This window comes from Eulemur rufifrons, chromosome 9 (genome assembly GCF_041146395.1).
Source record: "Eulemur rufifrons isolate Redbay chromosome 9, OSU_ERuf_1, whole genome shotgun sequence".
NCBI lineage: Eukaryota > Metazoa > Chordata > Mammalia > Primates > Lemuridae > Eulemur > Eulemur rufifrons.
The window spans coordinates 24285764-24302683 of NC_090991.1; the positions used below are offsets into that span (position 1 = coordinate 24285764).

The window sequence follows — 16920 nt, forward strand, 5'->3', positions numbered from 1 at the left end:
ACATTTTATTTGCTAAAATATATCCTGAAATCAGTAAATTGCATTTCTTTCAACATTTAATAAATCCAATTTTTCACTTGCCATATCCCTCTTCATTAGCACTCCCTCAATCTGTTTCAATTAGTACATTTTAATTAAATCTGTACGGAATTTAAAAGCTTTTAAATTTCATTTGTAAATTAAAAACAACTATACAGGAGTCCTCCTAGAGAGGACAAGCAGGATCCCAGAAGGCATCACTGAAAACATGTATCCACAAGTCAAGTAGAGTACAAAGAGAAGGAAGTTGATTTCTATTTCTTTGCTTTCTTTTCACGTATTTGCTTTGATAAACCTCTGGAGAAAAAAAAAAAAGCACATATCCAGGCTAAAAAAGAGCCTCACATGGCTGTCCAAGCCATTACCTTTGCTTAGAAGACATGAGATCCTAGGTTTAGTGAGGATCAAACATTTCTAAGAGAAAAAGGGAGAATTCACACGGAAATACAATGAAGAATGACATCCTTGCAGCTCTAACCCTAACAGAGATATTAAAGAATACAAATAACTAGGAACCTAAAAGAGATGGTAGAAACAATTTCTACATTGTTTAGTAGCATCGTATTACGTACAGCAATATGTCACCCAGTGGTTTCAGAACATTTAACATCATCAGCACAATCCAAACAATGAAGGCAACACTGACAGTCTTGTTTTTCTGAATGGAAGAATATGGTGTGCAAGTTGGTCATACGAATGAGGTCATTCTTTTTTTTTTTTTTATTTCAGCATATTATGGGGCTACAAAAGTTTAGGTTATGTATATTGCCCTTGCCCCCTCCTCCCCTGCCCCAGGAATCAGAGCTTCAAGCGTGTCTATCCCCTAGACAGTGCACATCGCACTCATTATGTATGTATATACCCATCCCCTCCCCCCCCACATCTGCCCGACACCCAATTAATGTTATTATTAAATGTGCTCTTAGGTGATGATCAGTGAAACCAATGTGATGGTGAGTACATGTGGTGCTTGTTTTTCCATTCTTGGGATACTTCTCTTAGTAGAATGGGTTCCAGCTTTATCCAGGAAAATACAAGAGGTGTTATATCACCGTTGTTTCTTATAGCTGAGTAGAACTCCATGGTATACATATACCACATTTTATTAACCCACTCATGTATTGATGGGCACTTGGGTTGTTTCCACATCTTTGCAATTGTGAATTGTGCTGCTATAAACATTCAAGTGCAGATGTCTTTTTTATGGAATGCCTTTTGTTCTTTTAGGTAGATGCCCAATAATGGGATTGCTGGATCAAATGGTAGGTCTACTTGTATCTGTTTAAGGTATCTCCATATTGCTTTCCACAGAGGTTGTACTAGTTTGCAGTCCCACCAGCAGTGTATGAGTGTTCCTATCTCTCCACATCCACGCCAACATTTATTGTTTTGGAACTTTTTGATAAAGGCCATTCTCACTGGAGATAAGTGATATCTCACTGTGGTTTTGATTTGCATTTCCCTGATGATTAGAGATGTTGAGCGTTTTTTCATATGTTTGTTGGCCATTCTTCTGTCTTCTTTTGAAAAGTTTCTATTCATATCCTTTGCCCACTTTTTGATAGGGTTGTTTGATTTTTTTCTTGCTGATTTTCTTGAGTTCTAAATAGATTCTAGTTATCAGCCCTTTATCGGATGTGTAGCATGCAAAAATTTTTTCCCCAAATGAGGTCATTCTTGTCACAACCAACTAATCCAGTGTCAAAGGGCCAGGGGGAAAAAGCACTCAAGGTATACAGTATTGCTCTAGAAATGTAATTCTCTGCAAGTCTGGCTAATGAAACTGCCAGTCGTAACCTGAGATCAGTTTTATCTATAGTTGGTAAGATAACTTGCTATACAACTCTACCACCACTCTACTACGGTCAATGTTGCCCACCAATTGGATCTTGCCAGCTCCCCAAGCTATTGGCATTAGCTTTACTAATATCAATAACTTTCTCTTAGGACCACATGTAACATTCCCTTTTTATAAAACCTCCAACCTTCTCTCTTTGTTCTTCGGACATACCAAAGAACACCTGGTCTGCATGTATGCCCTGGAACTATAATTCTTTCTTCCTAAATAAAATGTTAGACTTAAAGATTCATCTCTACATTTTTATTTTCACTTCAACCATGCCACTGAGACTTGTTGCAGGGACACATGAGGACACCGTCAAAATGTTTAGAGATTACAGATCCAATCCATATTCTTTCTCTATCCCATGTTTAGTCTAGAAAGAGGCTTAGCAGCATAAATTCCATGAGTTGACACACATTTTTACACATGTTAACATCTCTTGACATTGGGATAAGTCTTAAAATCAACAGCATCCTTCAATTATAATTGACAGTTTTTTTCTTAGTAGTTGTGATATTGTGACATATATATTTGGTCTTCTTTCTGTCTCTTGGCATACAACTCCTAAAATCATTGCCATCTCCAAAGTGGTAAGTTTCTCTTTGCATGTTAATGAATTGACCTATGGCTAGGGGCTTCTGCATAGCCTCATGATGGGGGCTAGTCACCTGAAAAACCAAGGAATGATTAGAGAGTTGGGACTTTCAGTTCCATCTCCAGGGAGGGAAGAGAACTGAAGGTTAAGTTCATCACCAGTGATCAATGATTCAATAAATCATGACTACTAATGAAGTTTCTATAAAAACACAAAAGAGGCCAAGAGCAGTGGCTCACAACTGTAATTCTAGTACTTTAGGAGGCCAGGCGGGAGGATTGCTTGAGGCCAGGAGTTTGAGACCAGCCTGAGCAACACAGCGAGACCTCCCCCCCATTTCAATACAAAATTTAAAAATCAGCCAGGTATGGTGGGGTATATGCCTGTACCCCCAGCTATTTGGGAGGCTGAGGCAGGAGTAGCCTGGGAATTTGAGGTTGCAGTGAACTACGATGACGCCACTGCACTCTAGCTTGAGCAACTGAGTCAGACCTTGTCTCAAAAGAAAATAAAAACAAAAAACAAACAAATAAATGAAAGGACTGAGTTGTTCAGGGAACTTCCTGCTAGCTGAACACATGCAGGTTCCTGAAGGGTGATGTGCCTGGAGAGGGCACGAAAGCTCCACATACCTTCCCATATACCTGTGCATCTCTTTCGTCTGGCTATTCATCTGTACCCTTTGTAATGTCCTTTATAATAAACTTAAGTACTTCCCCAAGTTCTGAGAGCCGTCCTATTAACTGAACCCAAGGAGGGGGGTCTCAGGAACCCCATTTCATAGCCTATCTGTCAGAAGTACAGGTGTCAACCTATTACTTGTGATTGGCATCTGGAGGCAGTCTCATGGGACTAATCCCTCAGCCTGTGGGATATGATGTTATCTCCAGGTAGACAGTGTCATAGCTGAATTAAATTAGAGGAAACCTGGCTTATGCCCACAAAAGAATTTGCCAGAGAATAGGTTGCCCACTGGTGGGGAGAAATCCCCACACATATTTTGGTAACTAGAGATCACAGAAAGTGATCTGTGTTTTGAGAATAGAGTAGGAAAAAAAGTTTGTTTTTTCCACTCAGAGTGATATATAAAGGTACTTCTTATAAGTGATAGCATTTTAGATTCAGGGAAATAATGTGATTTCAACGGTTTCAGTGAATCTAGGATATCTCAATTTTATAATTGCATATGTGCCACTAAGAAAGAAAAAAGATGCCAATTTATAATGGGACCTTCTACCACTTTCACATAAAGCTAATATCTACTGAGTATTTACAACATCCTCAGAACTGTCCTAAATACTTTAAATATTAATTTAATCTTCAAAGCACCCTCTATAGGAGACACTTTTATTGCTATTATTTTTCTAGAGACAAGGTCTGACTCTGTCACCGGGGCTGGAGTAAAGTGGCCTGATCATAGCTTACTCCAGCCTCAGGCAATCCTCACATCTCAGCCTACCAAGTAGCTGGGACTATAGGCCTGTGTTACCCCACCTGGCTGGTTTTTTTTTTTTAAGAGACAAGGTATTGTTATGTTGCCCAAGCTGGTCTTGAACTCCTAGCATCAAGCAATCCTCCCACCTCAGCCTCCGAAAATGCTGATATTGCAGGTGTGAGCCATCGGACCCAGCCAGAGACACCATTAGTATCCCCATTTTACACATGAGAAAACCTTGACAACAAAAGGTTCAGTAATTTGCCCAAAGTTATATAGTGGCAGAGAGGATTAAACCCAGGTGGTCCAGGCTCCGAAGTCCTTGTGCCTAAACTATACACCACACTGCCTTGTCTACGAGTAAAATATAAAGTAATATCTGAAATCCACCTGCCCATTGGGAATCATTCCCACATAGCTGGTAGAACCAAAATTCCATCTGTCAAATCCGATTTTTTATGTTTTTGAGTCATGGATCTCTTCCAAAAACAGAAGCAAAAGAAAATAATTCTTTTATAAATTGTTGCAACAGTGGTCAAGAAAAAAAATATTTCCAATACCAGAAAAGGCAATTAAAAATAAACAGACTCCTGGAGCTTCTAGATAGCTTACATGTGGAGGTTCCTGGAGGTTGGAGCACCCACGAAGGGCAAGGAAGCTCCATGGCCCTTCTCCCACACCTCACCCTACGCATCTCTTCATATGTATCCTTTGTAATAAACCAGTAAATGCTTTATGTTCCCTGGGGTGGGGCCCATGCCTTCCTCATTTCTGTAACTTTCAGGAATATATGAATTGGTAATCAGGGAAAGATTCCTAACCACAGGGTGCTATGTCATTCCTCCTGACACCATGTAAAGTGAGAATCCTGTTGTCCTTGGACAACACCAGTCTGGGACTGACAAGGAAGCTTTGACTGTTTATCCACCACAAGAAACACAACTAAAGTTTGATCAAATTTGTCCAAACTGGGCAGAGTCTAAGTGAGATGCCAGTGGCTCATACATCTTACTGTCCAAAGAATGCCACCTTATGATAACAGTGCCATCATGAAAGACATACACTAGAATCTCCAGCTTCTGGAGTGGATGCCTAAGAAGGAAGATCTGTGGCTGCAGACAGAAATCTGGTGACTCTTATCTGACAGTCGTGATCTGTGTGACCCTGAATTAGTGGTTGTATTTCCTTGTGCCTCAGTTTCCCTTTAATAAAATGAGCTAACAGGTAAAAAATAAAAATAAATAAACAGACTCCTAAAATGGATAAAATATTAATTTCCACTTTTAGAATCAATAATCCAACAGAAAGCCAGTAACAAAAAAAATTAATACAAGTCTTAAGCAGATTCCTTTATAACTCAAGGCTACTAATAAAGCACAGGATTTAAAAAGGCTGAAACCCATATCACTTAAATCTAGGTGCTAGGGCCATATCTTTTATCTAAAGTGCTTATCTTTATAGTTTTGTTTTTAATGCAAAAAACAACACAGAGCATTGTCACAGAATGTCTGAATAAACCTAGTCTAATATAAATACTTGGATAGCAACTGTCTGGATGCAATGATCAGGCACATTACTCAGAAATTAGAGCAGCTAAATACATCAAATAGTTGAGTCAGATACCATTAGCCCACTTACAGTATTGCTTTTATACCAAAGGAATCTAATAATTTAAAAAGCCATATACATGAGCCTTCTAAAACTAGGCTTCACATTTCTTTGATCTTTTCTCTTCTAAAGATCTTGTCATTAACAACAACAACCTAGGTAGGCACTTACTACCACTGTCTTATGATCTTCTTATTACAGCAACTGTTCCCCTTCCCATAATTGAAATTTTAAACATTCTATTTTCCCATCTTGATTTCCTCTTTTGAATGTATTCCCCTGTAGTGTCCTGACTCCAGTGATTTTTTTTTTTTTTTTTTTTTGAGAGAGAGTCTCGCTCTGTTGCCTGGGCTAGAGTGCCGTGGTGTCAGCCTAGCTCACAGTAACCTCAAACTTCTGGGCTCAAGCGATCCTCCTGCCTCAGCCTCCCAAGTAGCCTCCCAAGTACAGGCACGCGCCACCACACCTGGCTAATTTTTTCTACTTTTAGTAGATACAGGGTCTTGCTCTTGCTTCAGCTGGTCTTGAACTACTGAGCTCAAGCGATCCACCCACCTTGGCCTCCCAGAGTGGTAGGATTACAAGTGTGAGCCACCTCGCCCGGCCTACAGTGGTTTTTTAATTCCACAGGGTCTACACCAATGACCAACATCCATATAGCCAAATCTCAGTGATCAAAGGTCAACTCACTTCAGTATACTTGACATAGTTGAGCTCTCTTTCCTTCTTGAAACATTTTCATCACCTGGCCTGTAGGACACTATTCTCTTTAGGTAATCTTATCTGACAGGCCATTCCTTAATCTCCAGTTTTGATTCCTCTTTATCTCTCCAAACTCTAAACACTGGATTATAGGACTCATTCTTCCAATGTGTTTTCTATCTAAACTCACTCACAGATGATCTTTGCTGTATTCTCTTCATGAAAAGTTCTTTCCTAAGTTATCTTCATGGTTTTATCTCTCACTTCCTATAAATTTCTACTCACCTATAAGCCAATAACTCCTTTCCCCTGAACAACAGACTTATTTATCAAAAAGCATAGCTGACAACTCCAATTGAATGTCTAATAGGATCCTTGATCCTTGAATTTAATTAAATCTCCCTTGGCACCCAACCTCCAAAGCTCCTTCTCCATCTCAGTTAACAGCAACAACATTCTTTTACTACATCAGGCCAACACTTTGGTCATCCTTCTTCTACTCCTTCTATCACAGTCCCTAATCAACACAAGAAAAGATTCTGTTAAGTCCACCTTTAAAATAAATCCAGAATCTAAAAACTTGTCACTAACTGCTACACTATGATCTAAATGACCATCCCCCCTCTTACCTGGATTTTTCAGATACCTCAATTGGACTCAGTTCAGCCAAATAAGATCTAACATAATCATGTTTTTCAAAAAAGCATCTCATATTATGTTATTCTTCTGCTCAAAACCCTCCAGTGGTTTCCATCTCACTCAGGGTAAAAGTCAAAAGATGCAATAATGTCCCATAGGGGCATATATAATCTACCTCCTTCTCCCCAATAATTTCAGTAACTTCATTTTTCACTATTCCCTTGTCCACTCCATTTCAACTAAATTGGCCTTTTTATGGTTTCTTGGACATGCCAAGTATACTCTTACCTCAGGGCCTTTGTTGTATCCTCCTCATGAAAAGTTCTTCCCTCAGTTATCTTCATGGTTTTCTCTCTCCCTTCCTATAAATTTTTTACTCAAATTTCACTTTATCTGACAGGTCTAACCATCCTATATAAAATAACAACACTCAGCTGCCTCTTTCCTATCACCACCTATTCACCTATTCTACTTGATTTTTCCCTATAGAACTAATTCTCAATGAATACACACGCCTTTGGTTGTGCCTAAATTTTAGAGAACTAGGTTACCAACCCCATGTAATTCCCATCTACAAAATGGAAGTGTTTGCCTAAACCTTATTAAAATGAAAAAATATATATATTCTTCCTGAAAAAATGCAAAGAGTATTAATATATTTGACATCTCTATGAAAAATCCAATTAATAAGATCTGCAAAGATATCTTTTCTTCTGACAGGCAAAATTTTATTACAGGGAAAAAACAAACAAATAAGCCATGGCCCAGTTTGTCTTGAAGTACTGAAATACTATCACAGCAATTTGTAGTCAATATGTCAGAACCCAAAACGCAGGAAACTCATCCTTTTGTACCCTACACATAGAAATGCTGGATAAAATGTAACACTGTAACCACCACCAAACACTGCACAGCTAAGCTCAAAAGCAAGAAAGAGCCAGGCGAGGTGGCTCACGCCTATAATCCTAGCACTCTGGGAAGCCGAGGCCAGCGGATCGCTCGAGGTCAGGAGTTCGAGACCAGCCTGAGCAAGAGTGAGACCCTGTCTCTACTAAAAATAGAAAGAAATTAGCCGGAAAACTAAAAATACATATAGAAAAAATTAGCCGGGCATGGTGGCACATGTCTGTAGTCCCAGCTACTTGGGAGGCTGAGGCAGGAGGATCGCTTGAGCCCAGGAGTTTGAGGTTGCTGTGAGCTAGGCTGACACCACGGCACTCTAGCCCGGGCAACAGAGCAAGACTCTGTCTTCCCAAAAAAAAAAAAAAAAAAAAAAAACGGCAAGAAAGAGATATCACCAGGTGCTACGAACACAGAAGAAACTCAAAGCCAGATGGATGAGAAGCTAAAGATAAGACAGCCCAAAGAAATAGCAGAATATGCATATGGATGAAGTATAGACAATCAATGCCTATATAGTCAGGAAGGTGGAGCTAAACAACCTGAATAAAACTAAAAGCAGTAAAGGACTATTATACTGGTGAAAGGGAAGTGAGTTAAATAGCCACCTGTAAGAAATTGTGCAGCACTGAGTGCTATATGAAAGGATCAGAAACTTCTAAAGAGGTTTTCACTCTACAATCTCTAGGGACTTTTCACATATTAGCAGACCTCTGAGAAGAAAAATAATTTTCTCTGTTAAAGATACATATTTGCTATTGTTTAATTTTCTATTATTTCTATTGTTAGACACTAGAAAATATATTATTTCTGCAAACAGAAAAAAAGACAATTTTTAACCAAAATATTTCACTATGCAAATCAACTAAGTAAAATAAATGATAAAATAGGCCTTAATAAAAGAGATCACAGAATGGCTCAAGGCCAATGAATGATATACCTACATATCCATGACAAAAACAAGGGCACTACAATATGAGGTTCCTGCAGGACTATGTGTATGCATGTGTATATGTTGCTATGTGGGGGACTGAGAGCATAGGAATATGTTTCCTTATACTCTAAGTATAAACAGTTGGTTTATAGTAGAATTAAGAATTTTCAGGCCGGGCGCGGTGGCTCACGCCTATAATCCTAGCACTCTGGGAGGCCAAGGCAGGTGGATCGTTTGAGCTCAGAAGTTCGAGACCAGCCTGAGCAAGAGCGAGACCCCCGTCTCTACTAAAAAAAATAGAAAGAAATTATATGGACAACTAAAAATATATGTAGAAAAAATTAGCCAGGCATGGTGGCGTGTGCCTATAGTTCCAGCTATTTGGGAGGCTGAGGCAAAAGGATTGCTTGAGCCCAGGAGTTTGAGGTTGCTGTGAACTAGGCTGATACCACGGCACTGTAGCCCAGGCAACAGAGTGAGACTCTGTCTAAAAAAAAAAAAAAAAAAAAAACCAAAAAAAAAAAAAAAAAAAGGAAGCATTTTCAGATTCACAAATATAGCAGTAATGAGAGCCATGGACCTTTGAATATAGCACATAAACAGTTGAAATATCAATCATTAAATACAAAGATGCCAAGAATATTCTTCATATAAACATCTATTCATCATAGCTAAACTTGTTAATATTATACAACTAAAGGTAATACTAGAAGGTGTGAAATGTAAAATATACCTCTGAGAAACACTTTCTGAGTGTATCTGGGACTTTACCATCCACCACATGGAGCATTCTTTCCATTTCTTCTCGTACAACATAGCTCCCAGATTCACTTGAAAAAAGACTGAAAATGTCTAAGAGAAAGAAAAATAGAATAAATTAATCTTAACATAGATCATATACCCTGGTAGAAACAATGAGAGAAGAGAAAGGCATCAATAATTGATTACTAGGACCAAGTACTTTATAAATTAATTTAATTTATTCCTCAAAATAACCTAGTAACACAAATTAAAACAGCAACGTGACATCTCACCAAATATGCCAAATTTGCAAAACTGCTTAGGTGTAACAATACCAAGTGTTAGCAAGGACTGGGAGCAACAGAGCCTCTTATATACTGTTAACAGGAGCATAAATTACTGTGGAGAATAATTTGAAAAACTCTAGTGAAGGTGAAGATGCACGCCAGAAACTCCACTTCCACAAAATTACACTTCCACGCTTGAAAAACTGATATCTGTGTACAAGATACAAGGTGTTCACTGCAGTATTGTTTGTAAGAGCAAAAATTAGAAAAAAAGATAAATGTCTATCAGTAATAGGTAAACTGAGATATACACAAAACAAAATACTAAATAGAAGTTAAAAGCAATTTACAAAGTAATCTGTATGGTACTAGTTCCCTCCTTATCCACATTTTGCTTTCTGAGGTTTCAATTACCCACGGTTAACAGAGGTCCAAAAAAATGAAATGGAAATTTTCAGAAATAAACAATTCAGAGGTTTTAAGTTGCACACTGTTCTAAGTAACATAATGAAATCTCTTGCCTCCCTCTCCATCCTGTCTGGGACATGCATAATCCCTTTGTCCAGCATATCCACACTGTATATGCTGCTCGCCTGTTAGTCACTTAGTAGTTGTCTTGGTTATCAGATGGACAGATCACAAGAAGGAGATACAAACATTCGGATCATAGCAGACAGATTACAAAAAGAAGAAGGAAAAGCTAGGCATGGTGGTGTGCGTGCCTGTAATCCTAGCTACTTGGGAGCCTAAAGTGGAAGGATCTCTTAAGCCTAGGAGTTTGAAGCTATAGTGAGGTATGATTGTGCCACTGCACCCCAGCCTGGGTGACAGATAAGACCTCATCTTAAAAAACAGATAAATCATCAATATCTAATTCCAGAACATTTTCATCAACCCAAAAAGAAATCCCATGCCCATTTGCAGTCACTGTCCATTTCCCTCTTCCCTGAACCCCAGGCAACCACTAGTCTAACACTTTCTGGCACTATGGATTTGCTTAATCTGGAAATTTCATATAAATGGGATCATATAATATGTGGCTGATTGTGACTGGCATCTATCTCTTGGCAAAATGTTTTCAGGTTCATCCATGTTGCAGCATGAATCAGTACTTTATTCCTTTTTATTGTAGAATAACATTCCATTGTATGGATATGTCATATTCTGTTTATCCATTCATCAGCTGATGGATGTTAGTGTTGTTTCCATTTTGTGACTATTCTGAACAAAGTTGCTATAAATATTTGCATACATGGCTTGTTTTTGGTAAATATGTGTACTGAACTTTCTTAGAAGTAGAAATTGCTGGGCCATGTAACTTAATGTTCAATAGTCTGAGGAACTGCCAATCTGGTTTCCAAAGTGGCTGCACTTTTTTACATTTCTATAGAAATTTATAATGTGTACTACAATTTTTCCACATCCTCCCTAACACTTGTTATTATCTGACTTTCTAATTTTAGCCACCCTAGTAGATATGAAGCAGTATCTCAATGTAGTTTTAATTTATATTTCTCTATTGATTAATTATGTTGAGTATTTTGTCAAGTGCTTATTGGGCACTCATATATCTTCTTTAGAGAAATGTCAATTTCAAATACTTTGCCTGTCATCAGAATTTTGAAGTAAATTATTCTGCATACAGATATGGTATTATCATTTTGAGACAATAAAAGTACTTACATTTTGCTTTCTCTTCATCTCTGCCTCTTGTAAGGAGGACGAGTCCAACTATTAAGTTATTAAAGTGCAACCCTTTGGATGTTCCACCAAAAGAACAGTAAATCACCTGGAAGAAAACGATAGTCAACCTCAGGAGATGTTTCATTTGTTGAGGAATTTCAGGTAGCTATCATCTTTAACAAATCTTATCTCTATCTCCAGATGAGGCCCTGGTAAATTTTAGTAAAAAGATATTAAGTTTCTCCCTCTTTTTCACCTTGTTATTACAAAGAATATACTCATCTATTCTAAAATACATACAGATGGTCCTCAACTTACAATTTTTCAACTTTACAGTGGCACAAAAATGATATGCATTCAGTAGAAATCATAATTCAGTACAGTATTCAATAAATTACATATGATGCTCAACACTTTAACTCAAAACAGGTTTTATGTTAGATGACTGCAAACCGCTAATGTAAGTGTTCTGAGCACATTTAAAATAGGTTAGGCTAAGCTATGATGTTTGGTACATTAGGTGCATTAAATATACTTTCAACTCATTATTTTCAACTTATGATGGGTTTATAGGGCTGTAACGACATGGTAAGTTGAGGAGCATCTATATATTATAGACTCACACAACTGAATATTTATTCTTTCTCTTTGGAGTCCTTATCAAGGTCCAAGAAGATAAAGGTTTTCCTTCAATAGCCACAATAAGGTGACAAGGATTTTGTGCAATTACAGAACTTACTTCAACACCAGTAAAACTTATACACATTATTTTGATTGGAAAGAAAGACAATCTCTAACAATGTTCAGAAGTTCTAAGAGATCTCTAAGACTTCTTTTTATACTCTCAGAAATAAGTATTATAGTAATTAGAAATAAAGAACAAAACCTATACATAAGTTCACAGGCAGCAATGTCTATTTTTAAAAAAACTATACATAGGAAAGGTACAGCAATAGCAATCACAATAAATTCATTCATTCATTCATTCATTCACCAATTCTTTTTGAGTGCCTAGTATCTGCTATGCAGAATTTTGTCAATAGAAATGCATGATTAAAAAATAATTAAAGAATAAAACTTAAATGGTCAATAAGAAAACTGAAAATATATATTCACCAAGTGATATTTATAAATATTAATATTATTTAGCAACACCCTGACAGCTGATGTCAAAAATTATCCATCTCTACTGCCAGTGATAAGCTCAACCTAGCAAAAACTAGTCAAGGGAGATGGCTGCTGATCAGAACATTAAAAAAATATAAGAAGAACAGAACAAACACACTCTGTGGAATAACTATTTTTAGTTGCCCCACCATCCACCCCCAAATGGAGGAAAATAACAGAAAAAAAAATCTTTTATTACTGGGGAGGGGCAGGAAAACATAATGGCCCCAGATCTTTACAGTTTCCCTACCACTGAGGAGAAGTAGGATCACTGAGAAAGTGTCACCCTCAAGATCCAAAGACACAATGTCTACCTAAAAGTAAGGCAAAAGCAGGACTGCAGAGAATGTCCCCCTCCCTAGCACCTCCCATGTCCATCTACCATCGTGCTAGCAAGCACTGAGAAATAAATAACAACAAAGTATATAGCTAGAGATCCTCTCCGTGGTGCGATAACAAGGAGAAGATAAGATCAAAATTTGAGGGTAGAAAAGACATTAGAAAAATTCTCTAGCAAAGAGACCCCAAATCGATTTAAAAAAAAAAAAAAAAAAGGTAGCCTTAGACTGGAAATCGAAATTGAAGCCTATATTGCACTGAGGGTAAAATGACAAGACCAAAATAAAGCTCAACTACAGACTAGATTAACTTAAACACTGCCCCCCTCAATGCTTTTTGGCTCAGTGTCTATTGTCCTATACAAAACATCTGTCCTTCAGTCACAAATCATAAGTCACACAAAGAAGCAAGGGGGAAAACCCAACATACTGTCTGAAACAAAGGAAAAACATGGGAGGAAGGAAATAGCAGAGAACATAAACAGGTGGAAAACCATACCATACTCATGGGTCGGCAGAATCAACATTCTTAAAATGTCTTTACAACCTAAAGTGATCTACAGATTCAATGCAATCCCTATTAAAATATCAACATCATTTTCCACAGATCTAGAAAAAATAATTCAAGAGAAGATTCCATATAGCAAAAGCAATCTTTAACAAAAAGAACAAATTGGGAGGCATCAATTTACCAGACTTCAAGACTACCAGACTATATACTACAAGGCCATAGTAACTAAAACAGCATGGTACTGGCATGCAAACAGAGACATAGACCAATGGAACAGAACTGAGAACTCAGATTAAAAAACCATCCTCATAAAGCCATCCAATCTTTGACAAAGCAGACAAAAACATACACTGGGGAAAAGAACCCTTATTCAATAAATGGTGCTGGGAAAATTGGATAGCCACATGTAGAAGACTGAAACAGCATCCGCACCTTTCACCTCCCACAAAAATCAATTCACAGTAGATAACAGACTTAAACCTAAGGCATGACACTATAAGAATTATAGAAGAAAATCCTAGAAAAACTCTTACAGACATTGGCCTAGGGAAAGAAGTTATGAAGAAGACCCCAAAGGCAATCACACCAACAACAAAAATAAACGGGACCTGATCAAATTAAAAAGCTTCTGCACAGCCAAGGAAAACTATCACAAGAGCAAACAGACAACCTACAGAATGAGAGAAAACAGTCACATTATACATCCGATGAGGCTGATAACTAGAATCTATACAGAACTCAGGAAAATCAGCAAGAAAAAATCAAATAACCCTATAAAAAAATAACCCTATCAAAAAGTGGGCAAAGGATATGAATAGAAACTTTTCAAAAGAAGATAGACTAATGGCCAACAAACATATGAAAAAAAGCTCAACATCTCTAATCATCAGGGAAATGCAAATCAAAACCACAATGAGATATCACTTATCTCCAGTGAGAATGGCCTTTATCAAAAAGTCCAAAACAGTAAATGTTGGTGTGGATGCGGAGAGACAGGAACACTCAAACACTGCTGGTGGGACTGCAAACTAGTACAACCTCTGTGGAAAGTAATATGGAGATACCTCAAAGAGCTACAAGGAGAACTACCACTTGATCCAGCAATCCCATTATTGGGCATCTACCCAAAAGAACAAAAGACATCTGCACTCGAATGTTTATAGCAGCACAATTCACAATTGCAAAGATGTGGAAACAACCCAAGTGCCCATCAATACATGAGTGGATTAATAAAATGTGATATATGCATACCATGCAGTTCTATTCAGCCACAAAAAACAATGGCGATATAGCACCTCTTGTAGTATCCTGAATAGAGCTGGAGCCCATTCTACTAAGTGAAGTATCCCAAAAATGGAAAAACAAGCACCACATGTACTCACCATCAAATTGGTATTAACTGATCAACACTTAAGTGCACATATAGTAGCAACATTCATCAGGTGTTGGGCAGATGGGAGGGGGGAGAAGGGGATGGGTATAGTCACACCTAATAGGTGCAGTGCACACTGTCTAGGGGATGGACACGCTTGAAGCTCTGACTTGGGTGGGGCAAAGACAATATATGTAACCTAAACATTTGTACCCCCATAGTATGCTGAAATAAAAAAAAATTAAAAATAAATTAAATTAAAAAAAAAAAAGAAAACATGGTAACAGAGTTGAAGAATGCTTTGGAATGGCTGAAGAGTAAACTCAACAGAGTCATGTAAGAGATTATCCAACATGAAACACAAAGGGGAAAAAAATTGGGGTGGGGGAGTGGGCAGAGCAGAAAATCCAAGAGGTGTGGGACAGTATCAGTGATTTAACATACATGTAATTGATATCCTAGAAGAGCAAGAGAATGGGACAGAAGAAATATCTGGTTGAGAATTTTCCAAAACTAAAAGGCACAAAACCACAGATTGAAGTAGTTCAGAGAAAAGGTAGGAATAAATCACACCTCTAACCTCTAGAAACCAATGAGACAAATCATATTCAAATTACTCGAAACTGAAGATAAAAAGAAAATCTTTAAGGCAGCCAGAAGAAAAAAGACACATTATATTGTGACAAGGAAAAAATTATAGCAGATTTCTCATCAAAAATTACATAAGCCAGAAGTCAATGGAGTGAAATGTTTAAAGCACTAAAAGAAAAAGAAAACTCAATGAAGAATCCTATACCTGGTGAAAACATCTTTCAAAAAGAAAAGAAAAGTAGACTTTTTCAGGGAAACAAAAACAGAGAAGTCATTACCAGCAAAACAAGGCTAAAAGAAAGTACTTCAGGATGAAGTAAATATGATACCATAGAGATATATGCATCTCCATAAAGAAATAAGAATACTGGAAGTGGTATAAATTAAAGTAAATATAAAATTATTTTTATTTTTAATTGCTCTAAAACACAACTAGTTGTCTAAAGTAAAAATAGGAGAAATGTGTTTACTACATATGTAAAAGTAAAACACAACAATAATAGCATAGAGGAAGGGAGAAAGGAATTGGAAGTACACTGTTGTATGCCACACATAAATGTTGTTTAATACACCATTAAATAGTATATTACACCAAGTCATGTGGAGCATATCTCAATATTTCTATTGCCAGTCAGCAAGAAATTACATGATCTTAGCATTCTAATGTTTAAACCCAATATTAACCCCATTAATAAATTCTTTTTTTTTTTTTTTTTTTTGAGACAGAGTGTCACTGTGTTGCCCTGGCTAGAGTGAGTGCCGTGGCATCAGCCTCGCTCACAGCAACCTCAAACTCTTGGGCTCAAGCAATCCTACTGCCTCAGCCTCCCGAGTAGCTGGGACTACAGGCATGCGCCACTATGCCCGGCTAATTTTTTTTTTTATATTTTCAGTTGGCCAGATAATTTCTTTCTATTTTTAGTAGAGACGGGGTCTCGCTCTTGCTCAGGCTGGTCTCGAACTCCTGACCTCGAGCGATCCACCCGCCTCGGCCTCCCAGAGTGCTGGGATTACAGGCGTGAGCCACTGCGCCCGGCCAAAATTCTTATTTTTATAATAAGACAATAGGTAACATTTAAATGCTTATTATGTGGCATGTAACTGTTGTTAAGTGCTTTACCAGTCTTAAGATGACTCCATGAGGAAAGTATCACTGGTCTCCTCATTTTATGGTTGGGGAAAAGTAGAGCCCAACGAGACTAAATAACATGTCCAAAGTCATACATCAATGAAGAGGCAGAGTCAGAAATTAAACCCAGGCAAGACAGGTTCCTGAAACTGACCTCTTAACAAATTTATAGTTCTATAGTACAACTATATACATTCATGTCTAATTAATTTCACTAGAATTACATGAAAGACATCGCCAGCAAGATACAGAGCATTTTAGTGAAATCCCCCGAAAATTAAACTAAGAAATTTCAAATGATCACAAACTCAATTTATAAACGCTGTGTCTTTGGCATGCCTCTCCCCCTTCTCAATATAATTTGATGATCCAGTATCTTCACTTTTGACAATTTCATTGACTTTAA

General features: G+C 37.6%; 1 protein-coding gene across 2 annotated transcripts in view; it reads right to left on the minus strand.

Annotated features, from left to right (window-relative positions):
- Positions 1-16920, minus strand: part of USP32 (ubiquitin specific peptidase 32) — a 207539-nt gene that overhangs the window by 96550 nt on the left and 94069 nt on the right. For both annotated transcript variants that reach the window (XM_069482324.1, XM_069482323.1), the window contains exons 3-4: positions 11407-11512; positions 9429-9547 (exon numbers count right to left, since the gene is read on the minus strand). In XM_069482324.1, the coding sequence (XP_069338425.1) occupies positions 9429-9547; positions 11407-11512 (225 nt within the window). The remainder of the gene's footprint in view (positions 1-9428; positions 9548-11406; positions 11513-16920) is intronic.